At 42.0% G+C, this 13,430-nt stretch overlaps 1 protein-coding gene across 1 annotated transcript in view; it reads left to right on the forward strand.

Annotated features, from left to right (window-relative positions):
- Window positions 1-9,186, forward strand: part of LRGUK (leucine rich repeats and guanylate kinase domain containing) — a 103,427-nt gene extending 94,241 nt beyond the window's left edge. The window contains exons 19-20 of the mRNA XM_055590962.1: window positions 1,912-2,060; window positions 9,056-9,186. Of these exons, the coding sequence (XP_055446937.1) occupies window positions 1,912-2,060; window positions 9,056-9,186 (280 nt within the window). The remainder of the gene's footprint in view (window positions 1-1,911; window positions 2,061-9,055) is intronic.
- Window positions 9,187-13,430: the final 4,244 nt, after the last annotated feature.

Genomic DNA, 13,430 nt, shown 5'->3' on the forward strand with positions numbered 1-13,430 from the left:
AGGTAGCTTGATGGGAACACTGAGAGAAAGAATGTCTCAGTTTAGGCTGTTATAACAAATTACCATAGGCTGAGTGGCTTAACCAAAAGACAGTTATTTCTTAAAGTTCTGAAGCTGAGAAGTTTGAGATCAGGAGGTCGGCGTGGTTGGGTTCTTATGAAGATCCTCTTCCTCGTGTGCAGATGCCTGGCTTCTTGCTGTGTCCCCACACGGCAGAAGCGAGCTGCCTTTTGTCCTTTCTTGAAAGTCGCTCAATCACGTCCAACTCTTTGTGGGGACCCCATGACCTACACAGTCCCTGGAATTCTCCAGGCCAGAATACTGGAGTGGGTAGCCTTTCCCTTCTCCAGGGGATCTTCCCAATCCAGGGATCGAAGCCAGGCCTCCCGCATTGCAGGCAGATTCTTTACCAGCTGAGCTATTTCTTATAAGAGCGTTAATCCCATTCAGGAAGGCTGCACTTCTGGACCTAGTCACCTCCCAAAGGTCTTATCTCTTTACTCCATCATATTGGGGGTTAGGATTTCAACATATAAATTTGGGCAGAGTGGGGAAGGGACACAAACATTCAGTCCATAGCAGAATTTAAAAAAAAGAATTGAAAATTGCTTACTAGACTGCAATGGGCTTCTCTATCAACTGTTCCCATGGTGAAAACGATGGGTCAGACCTTCACTCAAGTCTGCTCCCACCACATGGTAACGCCTGTGTCTTTCAACCCCACCACTTTTGGACTTCCGACTTTCAAAGCATTTTCATTTACTACATCCTTTGATACAAAGGAACAGTAATTGTTTGAAAGGCAGAACTTGCTGTGATCCCTTTCTTGGTGTGTGTTTTAAATGAAGAGGTATTCTTTTCTAAAAATAAGAGAGCAAACCATCTGTCTTTTGAGTCGAATTGCGTTCCCCCAGAAATGTGTATGTATTCACATAAATTGATATGGAAAACATTCAGAGCCTCAAAACATAAATAAAGAAAAGAAGTAAATAGTTCATAAAAGCTAATTAATATGTGCAAGAAATAATGATTAACCTTGCCGTGAACAAAGCTCAGCTGTTTACAGTGCTCTCTCTGAGGAATGAGCTCCCCTTCGGTGGATTTGCCGCCTCCCACGCCCCTGCATCCTGGAGGAAGCAGGAACAGGTAGAACGCAAAGGAGAGCAGCTTGCTGATAGGAAGTGCACTGGCCCAGAGGCAGAGAGTCCAGGCATCCAGATCACACCCCAGCTTTGTCCTTAAAAGGGGAACTAACATCTAGCAACAGTTATGCCCAATGTATGGTCCAGATCAGGCTGCCTAGCATGCTTTCATCTTTTCTGACCTTGAAATAGCAGAGACTGCCGGTATAAGTTTCACTTGATTCTAAGGGCTTCCCAGGTGTCTTGGTGGTAAAGACTACACCTGCCAATGCAGGAGATGCAAGAGATGTGGATTTGATCCCTGGGTTGGGAAGATCCCCTGGAGAAGGAAGTGGCACCTTACTTTAGTATTCTAACCTGGAAAATTCCATGGACAGAGGGGCCTGGCAGGCTGCAGTCCATGGGGCTGCAAAGAGTTGGACATGACTAAGTGACTGAACATACACACACATATAAACACACACTCTAAAGTCCTAGGAATCAGGATCCACGCCTGACTCATCTTGTTTTATAGACGCCAGCACCTCTCACCATGCTCTTTGCAAATATTCAGTGACGTTTTGTATAATGGATGAGAACTTTATGCTAATATATATATGCTACTTAATATATCAGCTGCTAATAGGTCTTGACTCTTAAGTATTGTTGAAAACTTAAGCTCAACAGAGATACTTTTGCAAACTACTGAATAATTTGACAATGATAACCCAATGGTCATATGGCCATTCATGGTTTTACAGCTCAAAGATATCCATTTTTCATTTTTCAGTGTCATGGATTCCAGTGATTCCATGCAATATCCTGAATTACTTCATTCTTGTCCATGGCCAAAAGATTTGCCTTTTCGGCCTCTAGAAGACAGTATTTATTCGCATCCAGGCTCAATAATAGGTGATACTGAGGATCATGCCCTAAAAGGTATGAGTCATTTACATATGGTTCTCTTATAGATATTCATATTATAATTATATCTAGTTTCCACTGTCTTTCTGTTTTCTGATTTTTAAAAATTAAATAAGTGTTTTACATGAGAATCCATCCGTTGAGGCAGGATGGGTTATTTATCTCACAATGTAGCAGATGAGAAACAAAGTTCTAAAAGCAGAACGTGCCCAGGGTTACTTAGCTATTCAGGGTGGGTGCTGCTGCTTGGCTCATCTGACCACACTACCTGCAGGGGTGCTGTGGAGCGAGAGGCGCTATTTTATTAATAGCAGCTTGGGCTCCATTCAGTGAAGGTGAAGAAAAGCAGAGAAGATTCCATGTTACTGACCAATCTCCTGCTCCGGGGGTCTGGCAGAATCCTGATGGTTCAGGGCTTGAAGGATCAGACTCAGCCCCCACTCCCCTGCACCTCCTTTTTACACCCAGCTGCCCAACAGACTTGTGAATGTGTATCGCCTAGCTCAGACAGGATGAGCATTGCATTTTTGTCTCTGGCACTGTTCATAAAGGACATTGAGTAAAGACCTGAAACTATGTGGGGACTGAAGGGCTGGAGGCCAAAATGGAAAAGGGAGAGAGTAGCCCATATGGGGCTCTGTGAGTGATTGAAAGAGGGATGAATAAATTGGGGGGAATTCTCTAGGACTTGGAGGCAAGGAGCCACCATGAGCAACCTGAGGTGGGATGGGGTGACCTGCTTGAGCCCAGAAGACTTGAGGATCGCCTGCTTGCTCAGGTGACCATGGGAACCAGAAGGAGGGTACAGGCGTGTTAGGTCACCAGCAACAAGAGGACACAGTAGTTGGCTTTCTCCAGAAGGAAGGTCCTGAATCAGGCACCTTCTAACCATTTCTCTTCAGGTGGTGTGTTCAGGACAGCTGACCAAGTATCTTCAAGGATTTTACTCATAAGGGTGGACATCAACCATAAGAATTAGAATCTGTTGGACTAGTTAGTGGTGAGGAACCTGCCTGCCAATGCAGGAGGTGCAAGAGATGCGCATCCAATCCCTGGGTCGGCAAGACCCTCTAGAGGAGGGAATGGCAACCCATTCCAGTATTCTTACGTGGAAAATTCCATGGACAGAGGAACCTGGCAGGCTAATCCATGGGATCACAAGAGTCAGACCCAACTGAGCCTAGCACGTGGCCTGAAACAAATAGACTGCCAGGTATTTCTCCAGCAAAGATGGGTTTATTGGGGCTCAAGCTGAGAACTTCAAAATTTGGGGTCTACAACCACAACCATCCACGTGCAAGGCCTCACAAGGCAAAGGAAGGAGAAAGCTTTTATAGGGAGGGAATGAAAGTTGGGAGAGCTTTAGTAAACAAACAGTCCATGGCTTTTCATTGCCTGAGTCCATCCCAAGAAAGAAGAGGAGACTTTCTTCTTCCTGGTGGGCTCTACTATGGTCACAGGACACAATAGTTCCAACTTCACTTAATTGAGATTTCTGTTTATATATATATATATATATATATATATATATATATATATATATATATATATAAGTCCCAAGTCTCACATTCCAGGAAATAATCCCAGCTTCTCAGGTAGACATACTGTGTCATCTCACAGGATATGGGAAGTGCTCTGGGAACCCTTTAAAAGCCATGAGCTGCCACTTCAAAGCCTGAGGAAACACAGGAGCCCTGGGCCAAACATGCCCCCAAGGTCCATCATGGTTCTGGCTTCCCATAGGACATGTTCCCAGACCTTTCCCATATCATTTCTCCTCCTCTGCCTGTCTCCTTCCTTATAAATGGACTCCTTAGAGTTGAAAACTATATTCCAAACCTAGTCTAGCCAGAGCAAAGGGGGGATGCTACCTGTGGGGCAGGGCTACAGAAAGAATATTGCATTAGGGATCAGAAGACCTGGGTTCCTGTTCCATTTCTACAGTGGGCTGGCTGCAGAGTGTTGGGCAAATCAATTAATGTCTGAGCCTTAGAATTAATAATATCTGTCTCACAATGATATAGTAATATCCTGTATTACTATAATATATACATTATAATGTGAGACATAATGTGATAATACAGGACCAGCAAGATAGGGTGTGGTGTAAGTAAGAAGTTAAGTGTTAGATACCTGCCAGGTATTATGATTGTAAATTTTTACACACATAGAAGATTGTGGTTGTTTTCTAATGGAATGTTTTGAGGAGATTTATTTCACTGGAATAGATTAGAATGAATGAATGGAATGAATAAAATTGAAATGGGCGAAGTTTTCCTATTTCTTTATCTGCATTGTGATCTTGTGTTGAAAACTGGGCATTTGAAAAAGCAGCTACCTCTCTCAAGGTGTAGACTGGCTCAGTGCAGGGGAAGCCCTTCACTAACTAGAGGCATGTGTCCTGAGCCCAGGATCAGCCCAGCCTGAGGACCAAGGTCTTTTCATTCCCTTCCTGGGCATGCCCTTTCCCTGGATCTCTGGGGGTGCTTTTTTTCCCCCAGTTCCCCAGTATACACAGATGCTTTTAAATGAGTGTATTGATTTTCCTAAATGTCTTCTTGGAGTCTTAGCTGTTCTCTTGTGTTCCTCAACTAGGAATCCCTTGTTCCAGGCATCTTTGGGTCTGTGCCTCCTGTGGGGTTTTCCAGGAGCCCTGCCCACTGCTTGCCGTGGCTTCCTCTACCTTGAGATCCCACTTCTAGCCATCTGGGCTCCGAGTTAGGTGATGCAGACACCCAGAAGGCTGCCCCTAGATGGGTTAGAATATTACTCTCTCTGATTCTCATGAGAGAGCTGGGAGCCAGACCTCTCTTCCCCCAAACTGTACTTTAACCCCCTGGAAGAGGGAGAGACAAAGATGAGTAAAAACTTCATTAGATTTCCTACCCTTGTGCCTGTGGTTTTTTCATGACTGGGTATTCACTTGGTCACTATGGATTTCTGACTGATTTTCAGAACTCCCATGCAGTTATTTTAGCTAGTCTCTAGTTATTCATTTAATGTTTCCCTGGGAGAATAAGGGCCTGGAGCTTCCTAACCTGCCATCTTGCCAACATCTTTCCATCTTTCCATGGTTATCTTCTTAGAAATCACAACACACTACTGGTTCTGGGTCAGTTAAACCCATATATACATATACATATACATATACATATATGTATATATCAGAGAAGGCAATGGCACCCCACTCCAATACTCTTGCCTGGAAAATCCCATGGACGGAGGAGCCTGGTGGGCTGCTGTCTATGGGGTCGCACAGAGTTGGACATGACTGAGTGACTTCACTTTCACTTTTCACTTTCATGCATTGGAGAAGGAAATGGAAACCCACTCCAGTGTTCTTGCCTGGAGAATCCCAGGGACGGGGAGCCTGGTGGGCTGCCATCTATGGGGTTGCACAGAGTCAGACACGACTGAAGCGACTTAGCAGTAGCAGCATATATATATATATATATATATACACATAAATATTTTTCCCCACAAACTGCCAAAGTTTTTATTATATATGTGCCATTGATTATATATATATATATATATATATATATATATATAAATGCAACTTTTATCTTTACCTTTTTGTTATTTTGGTTTCAGTCCCACATTCCAACTTGATTAGATCATTTGGGGTCTTTATTCATCTTCCATATTTACTTCTATAGATTGGGCCTTCCCAGGTGGTGCTAATGGTAAAGAATCCACCTACCAATGCAGAAGATGTAAAAGATGCATGTTCGATCCTTGGGTTGGGAAGATCTCCTGGAGTAGAGAATAGCAACCCACTCCAGTATTCTTCGGAGAAGGCAATGGCACCCCACTCCAGTACTCTTGCCTGGAAAATCCCATGGGCGGAGGAGTCTGGTGGGCTGCAGTCCATGGGGTCTCTGAGGGTCGGACATGACTGGGCGACTTAGCTTTCACTTTTCACTTTCATGCATTGGAGAAGGAAATGGCAACCCACTCCAGTGTTCTTGCCTGGAGAATCCCAGGGACGGCAGAGCCTGGTGGGCTGCCGTCTATGGGGTCACACAGAGTCGGACACGACTGAAGCGACTTAGCAGCAGCAGCAGCCAGTATTCTTGACTGAAAAATTCCGTGGACAGAGGAGCCTGGTGGGCTACAGTCCATGGAGCCGCAAAAGACTCAGACATGACTAAACCACTGGGCACATAGATTTCTATTAAGCCAGCAAGCATGCCACTATGCCTTTGTCATGGTCTCTGTCAACATTGGCACCTAGGACTTGGCCAAGAGTAACATCCTGTGACAAGTCTCTGGAGTCTCATGTCTAGGGAAAGTCTACCTGCTTTGTGACTCTTACTCACATCTCTCTAATGTATTCACAAAAGAAGCTTTGATATGTGTCTTGTATCATATTAGTCGTATTTTCTAACTCAGAGGTCATCAAGATCTCTGTAAGGGGCCAGATAGTAAATACTTTTGGTTTTGTGGCCATATAGACTTCTTAGCAGCTACTCATCCCTACTATTGCATTGTGGGAACTACTATAGACAGTATGTAAATGAAGGGGTGTGGGCTGGGTTCCATTAAACTTTTTAACTAAAATGTCTGCAGACCAGATTTTGCCTATGGGCTATAGGTTGTTGACCCTTGCCAAAGTAAAAGGGAAATTAAGTTAATTCGGAATCATTTTTCTTTGCAAATCTCTTCTAACACTTATCACTCACTACATTGCTTTCTGAATGCACAAACCATTTCTTTCAGTTCAGTTTAATCGCTCAGTTGCGCCCAACTCTTTGTGACCCCATGGACTGCGGCACACCCAGCTTCTCTGTCCATCACCAACTCCCGGCGCTCGATAAAACTCATGTCCATCGAGCTGGTGATGCCATCTGACCATCTCATCCTCTATCCCCTTCTCCTCCTGCCTTCAATCTTTCCCAGCATCAGGGTCTTCTCCAATGAGTCAGTTCTTCACATGAGGTGGCCAAAGTATTGGCATTTCAGCTTCAGCATCTGTCCTTCCAATGAATATTCAGGACTGATTTCCTTTAGGATGGACTGGTTTGATCTCCTTGCAGTCTAAGGGACTCTGAAGAGTCTTCTCCAGCACCACAGTTCAAAGACACCAATTTTTCAGCGTCTGGCTTTCTTATAGTCCAATTCTCACATCCATACATGACCACTGGAAAAACCATAGCTTTGACTAGACAGACCTTTGTCAGCAAAATAATGTCTCTGCTTTTTAATATGCTGTCTAGGTTGATCATAGCTTTTCTTGCAAGGAGCAAGTGCCTTTTAATTTCATGGCTGTAGTCACTGTCTTCAGTGATTTTGGAGCCCAAGAAAATAAAGTCATTGTTTCTCCATCTATTTGCCATGGAGTGATGGGACCAGATGCCATGATCTTAGTTTTTTGAACCATTTCTTTAATAAACCTGAATTTGCTAAGGATTAAACTCAGGTATGGAGAAGGCAATGGCACCCCACTCCAGTATTCTTGCCTGGGAAATCCCATGGACGGAGGAGCCTGGTAGGCTGCAGTCCATGGATCGTGAAGAGTCGGACACAACTGAGTGACTTCACTTTCACTTTTTACTTTTGTGCATTGGAGAAGGAAATGGTAAACCACTCCAGTGTTCTTGCCTGGAGAACCCCAGGGACGGGGGAGCCTGGTGGGCTGCCATCTATGCGGTCGCACAGAGTCGGACACAACTGATGCGATTTAGCAGCAGCAGCAGCAAACTCGGGTGTGCCAGTTTGTCGATCTTTATTTCCGTCTTCTAAGCAGCAGTATCATTTACCTCCAATGCTTTTCTTATGGTGATGAATTCTCAAAGACAAGACACTCTAAAAATTACTCCTGTCTGTTTTTTCAACGCCCTGAGAGGTAGCTTACCTGGGTATGAAAAATGAACTGATTGAGAAGGGAGGCCAACTCTGCTACTCTCTGCATTCTTCCTACAGGCCTTTGTTTAAGGTGTTTTTATTATCCTTTCCAGCTTAAAAAAATATCTCCATGGTGAACAAAAGAGAAGAACATGAGGAGGAGCCTTTTTGTTTTCTTTTTTTTTTTGTCCTCTGTTAACACAATATCATCTTCTCAAGGAGTGTGCTCTTCTTGCTCTGACTATACCTTGAAAGTGAAAGTCGCTCAGTCATGTCCGACTCTTTGCACCCCCATGGACTATACATACAGTCCCTCAATTCTCTAGGTCAGGATACTGGAGTGAGTAGCCTTTCCCTTCTCCAGGGGATCTTTCCAAGTCAGGGATTGAACCCAGGTCTCCAGTATTGCAGGCGGATTCTGTACCAGCTGAGCTACAAGGGAATATACCTTTAAAAAGGCCCATATTGCCTTTAACTTTGGGATTGCATTGCTTTGCCTGATAAACTGAGTCTTCCCAATCTTACAGGTCGTTCTGTTTTTCTCACTTTCTATAGAGTCCTCTAGCCTCACTCTCTTAATTCTTCGTACACTGCTTTCTCTGCCCACTGAGAATGCAGCTTCCTCTGTTGCCAGTATGCTTCCACCTTCAGTCTCTATCTTCCAAACTCCTCTTGCTTCCACAGTCCCTGAAGGGACCTAGCTCCACGGTTCATCCTGTGTCTTCATCCTTGGTGAACAAGTCAATCTTAAGAGCATTCAATAAGGTTTCTCTAGGAAGGACTTCAGAGTGTGTGTTGGGGGGGATTGTGGGTGTGTGTGTGTGTCTGTTAAGTCTGCTCATATATGATTGAAAAGGAATATGTGCAGGGCATTGTTGCAGAGGGTATGAGCAGGGTAGAAGAGTATCATGGGAAGTGCTCACTGTGGCCACCTTCGGGTCATTGGGCAAGTCTATACAACCCAAGGTTTGTCTAACCACACACACGATATATTCTCAGCCTCATTCCTATTTTTCTTATTTGGATGTCATTAATTTTTTATAGTTTGTTATGAATGCATTCTAAAAATTATTGTTTTTTATGTCATGCAATGCTTATTTTCTTTGTTTAATGTACCAAGGGGTTAACCATACATACTGTATTTTTTCCTTAATGTTTTACAGCACTATATAAACAAGCATTTCCACATGGAAAAGGGTCTCTCCAACACAGAAGACACACGGTCTCAGCCATCAGTCGCCCAGGTTCCAACATCAAACCCACCCTCCCTCCAATACCTCAGGGCCGCAAGTAGACCAATACTCGATGTTTGATCTTAATGTGGAAAATTCTCTCTGATCATGTCTGGTCCCTCTGTCTTACCTGGCCATGCATCCTGGCTATTCCTCACTCAACCAACTGCCTACAAAAGAATGTTCTATGTGCCCTAATCCTCTCAATCAGCTTCTTTTGTGATTCTCTGAATAGTGTCTACCTTTTTTGAAATGTAAGTTATTCTTAGCTTTTATTAATGTAATTTCAGTTTTTCCCATAGCTATGAATGACTCTTCCAGCTGCTTCCTGCTCCAAAATATCAGATGGCAAAAATCTCCCAAGATCTCTGCCTTGCTACATGCATAGTGGTTTGGAGATAAAGCCAATGGAGATTGTGGTCTTAAAATTTCAACATGTCCATTTATAACATTAGGGTATACTTTACAGGACTGAAATATTTTGTTCTTTTCATTATGAAAAAATTATAGCATTCCATTTAACTTCTGACCAGCATGACATCTCAACTTGCTTTAGCAATATGAAAAAATAAAGAGTATCAGGTATTTCTTTTATTTTACCCTTTTTAGACTCTGATTATGAAAAGCTTATAAACAATTTTCATCATCTTTGTAGTTTCGCTTCCTGCTATCTGCAAAAAAAATTTTTAATAGTTATAAATGAAGCTGGTATTCAGCTGATATGTGTTAGCATAACTAACCAAGTTGTCAAAATGTTGAAACACATCCCTTTGGATTGGCAAATGGCCTCTCCTCTGAATCCTCTATGCATGATGGTTCATGGGAACCAGAGCCTTCACATAGTACTGCACTGATTGTTAAATATTTTAAATATCAAAATCTGCTAATGTTTTCTTTTTAAAAAAGATCAAAACCTCCTTCAATAACCCTCTTTGCTATAACTCAAATTTGTATGTAACATGATATGCTGTTGGCTCCTATCTTACACCTAGCCCTATTCTCAACTGGAGCTGGTTAAATTCTTCTCTTGGGGGTGGGTGGGAGAGGGTAGGAGGGGGAACGCGGAGGAGAGTAATAGGCTGAGCCAGAGAAGGGAGGCAATGGTTTCTGGAGAAGTAGGGGTGCAGAGAGTGGGTCTCATGCCCCAAGAACCTTAAAAAATAAGATTCACCAGCATCATCTAATCTTCTTAAATGTTATTATGAAATATTTTAGACATACTGGAAGGTATAAAAATAATAGTTTCAATTTCAGACAATATGGAAGAGATGCCTTTTAAAAATTTATCCTGCTAAGCACAGCTAAAAAAATGTAAGATAGAGAGAAGGGAGAAGGCAGAGCACCTGAGGACACTGAGACTTGAGTAATGACATAATGGTGATTTTTCTGGGTTTCCTTTTGCCGTAGACGTTTCCTTTACTGGGCGCTGGAGAAGCTACAGTCCCACAATACTAACGACACAGACAACAAAATTTCCAAAAAAGAGCCTGCTCTCTTTAGCTGAAAGACTAGGGAAGGAGCAGACTAGCAGCACAGAAACCTTTTAGACAAGAACTGCTTTACTCCAGCTGCTGCTGCTGCTAAGTCGCTTCAGTCATGTCTGACTCTGTGCGACCCCATAGACGGCCTCCTACCAGCTAAACACTGTGAAGAAAGTCATGGCCCCATTCTTACTCTCTTGTTAGCAAATTGTCGTTCAGTCTCTGAGTCATATTGACTCCTTGCAACCCCATGAACTGCAGCATGTCAGGCTTCCCTGTCCTTCACTATCTCCCGGAGTTTGCTCAAACTCATGCTCATTGAGTCGATGATGTGATCCAACCATCTCATCGTCTGTCGCCCCCTTCCTCTCCTTCCCTCAATCTTTCCCAGCATCTGAGCAAATGCTTTCACGCTTTCCTAGCTGTAATGATGCTCGCCTTGTCCTCCCTGCTATGATAGTATCAGAACATTTTTTTGTGGAGAGCCAGGACATTTACCACCACCTAGTGTTGAGAACCCTCTCTCAGATCATTTGAATAATCCTATAAATATATTACAGGAGTTGAATAATTAAAGAATTCTTAATTGAACTATGAAAAAGAAATCTCCAGATCCAGATGCTTTCACTGGAGAATTTTACCAAGTGTTACAAAAGAATTCATACTAATTCTACATTATCCCTTTCAGAAAGTGAAAAAGGAAAGAACAATTCCCAATTTATTTTCTGAGGCAAATATCCCCTGATACCAAAATGAGACAGATCATGAAAAGATGCTTTAACAAAATTTCAGCAAATCAAATTGAGTAATACATAAAGAGTTATACAGCATGACCAAGCAGAGTTTAATCCAGGGATGCAAGGCTGATTCACTCACTAGTTAAAATGAACCAATGTAATCTACCATAATAAAAGACTAAACAATAAAAATTACATGATCAGATCAATTATTGCAGCATAAGCATTTAACAAAGATTAATACCCATTCATGATAAAATCTTGGCACAGAGGAGACTGTGCCAAGTGAAAGCATCTGGATCTGGAGATTTCTTGGTACATGTCTCTATCCTTAAACAACATACACTTTTATTCACCATGACTTCAACAGTATACTGTATATATTCATCAATTAACTTTGTCTCAACTTTATGTTTGTGGGTTTATTCCGTGAACATTGTATTGGTTTTGTTTTAAGGTTTTTCACTGCCGTATAATATTTCACTGTTAGAATATACCACCGTTTATCCACTTTCTTGCTGATGAATGCTAATTTTTTCCTACTGTAAAAGGTGCAGGTAAAAAAATTCTTATCTATGTGTGAAATTGCTGTGTTATTAGTATGTAGATCTTTAACTTATGGCTTTGGGCTTCCCTGGTGGCTCAAACAGTAAAGACTCTGCCTGCAGTACAGGAGACCCAGGTTTGATGCTTGGGTTGGGAAGATCCCTTGGAGAAGGGAATGGCAACCCACTCCAGTATTCTTGCCTGGAGAATCCCCATGGACAGAGGAGGCTGGTGGTCTACAATCCATGGATTCACAGAGTCGGACACGACTGAGCAACTAACGCTTTCACTTTCTTTTCAGATATGGCTACACTGGTTATTCTAATATGTCCTCACAAATATGTAAGAGGTTTTTATTTTCCCACATCTTTAGCAACAAGTGGGATTGACAATCTTTTTATTGCTAATCCAATAGGTGATAATGTAAACTCATTGTGGTGCTTTGGATTTCTCCAAAGTTGAACATTCTTTATGAGATTTTTGGCCATTTGAGGCTTGTCGGTGAGTTGCCTACTTATATGTCTTGTTCAATTTTAAATTATCTTTTTCTTATCAATTTGCAGGATTTATTTATATATTCTAGTTATTAAGTCTTTAGTTATATGAATCACATATCTTTTCAAAGACTGTGTCTTTTCACCTTTTAAAAAGTGTTATATTTTAATGAATAAAAGTTTTTAATATGGCCAAATGTTTCAACCATTTTCTCGATACTGTGCTTTTTTTATGTCTCATATATTCATTTCCTGTGTCGACTGTAACTGTAGTCCCTTAGATATTATTCTAAATGCTTTTTTCTAAAGAATTTTGCCTTTCCAATTTAGGTCTATACCTGCAATGGATTTTTGTGTACAGTGTGAGGTAGGGCTTAATATTTTTCCAGTTGTTCCACCTCTTTTTCTCTCTAATCTGTAAGACCATGTCTCACATATTATTTCCATAAATGCTTGGGTCTGTTTCTGGGCTTTCTGCTCTGTGTTAGTTTTATTTACTATACATTTATAATAAGGCTTACAACCTGTAGGACAAGTTGTGTACTTTTATTTTCCTCAAAATTATCTTGACTATTCTTCACATTTTGCTGTACCAAGTAAGTTTGAGTGAGTGATAGTCGCTCAGTCGTGTCTGACTCTTTGCAACCCCATTGGACTATAGCCTGCCAGACTCCTCTATCCATGGAATTCTCCATGCAAGAATACTGCAATGGGCTGCCATTCCCTTCTCCAAGGGATCTTCCCGACCCAGGGATTGAACCTGAGTCTCCTGCATTGCAGGCAGTTTCTTTACTATCTGAGCCACCAGGGAAGCCTACTAATAAGAGACATTTCTAAGTATAAAGACAGGTCAACTTTAAAAGTATCAGCAGATACATGCTTGACTTTATCTTATAATCTATAGACAATACATTAGAATATGTAATGAATCCATACATCTTTTCCAAAGGAATACCCAAGACAGAAGTAGCAGTAAATGTAGCAAAAATGACAGTCAGTCAGATGAAATAATTTAGATGAAGCTTGAAGACAAGATGAAGCTTGTCTC

The sequence above is a fragment of the Bubalus kerabau genome, chromosome 8, assembly GCF_029407905.1.
Source record: "Bubalus kerabau isolate K-KA32 ecotype Philippines breed swamp buffalo chromosome 8, PCC_UOA_SB_1v2, whole genome shotgun sequence".
Taxonomy (NCBI): Eukaryota; Metazoa; Chordata; class Mammalia; order Artiodactyla; family Bovidae; genus Bubalus; species Bubalus kerabau.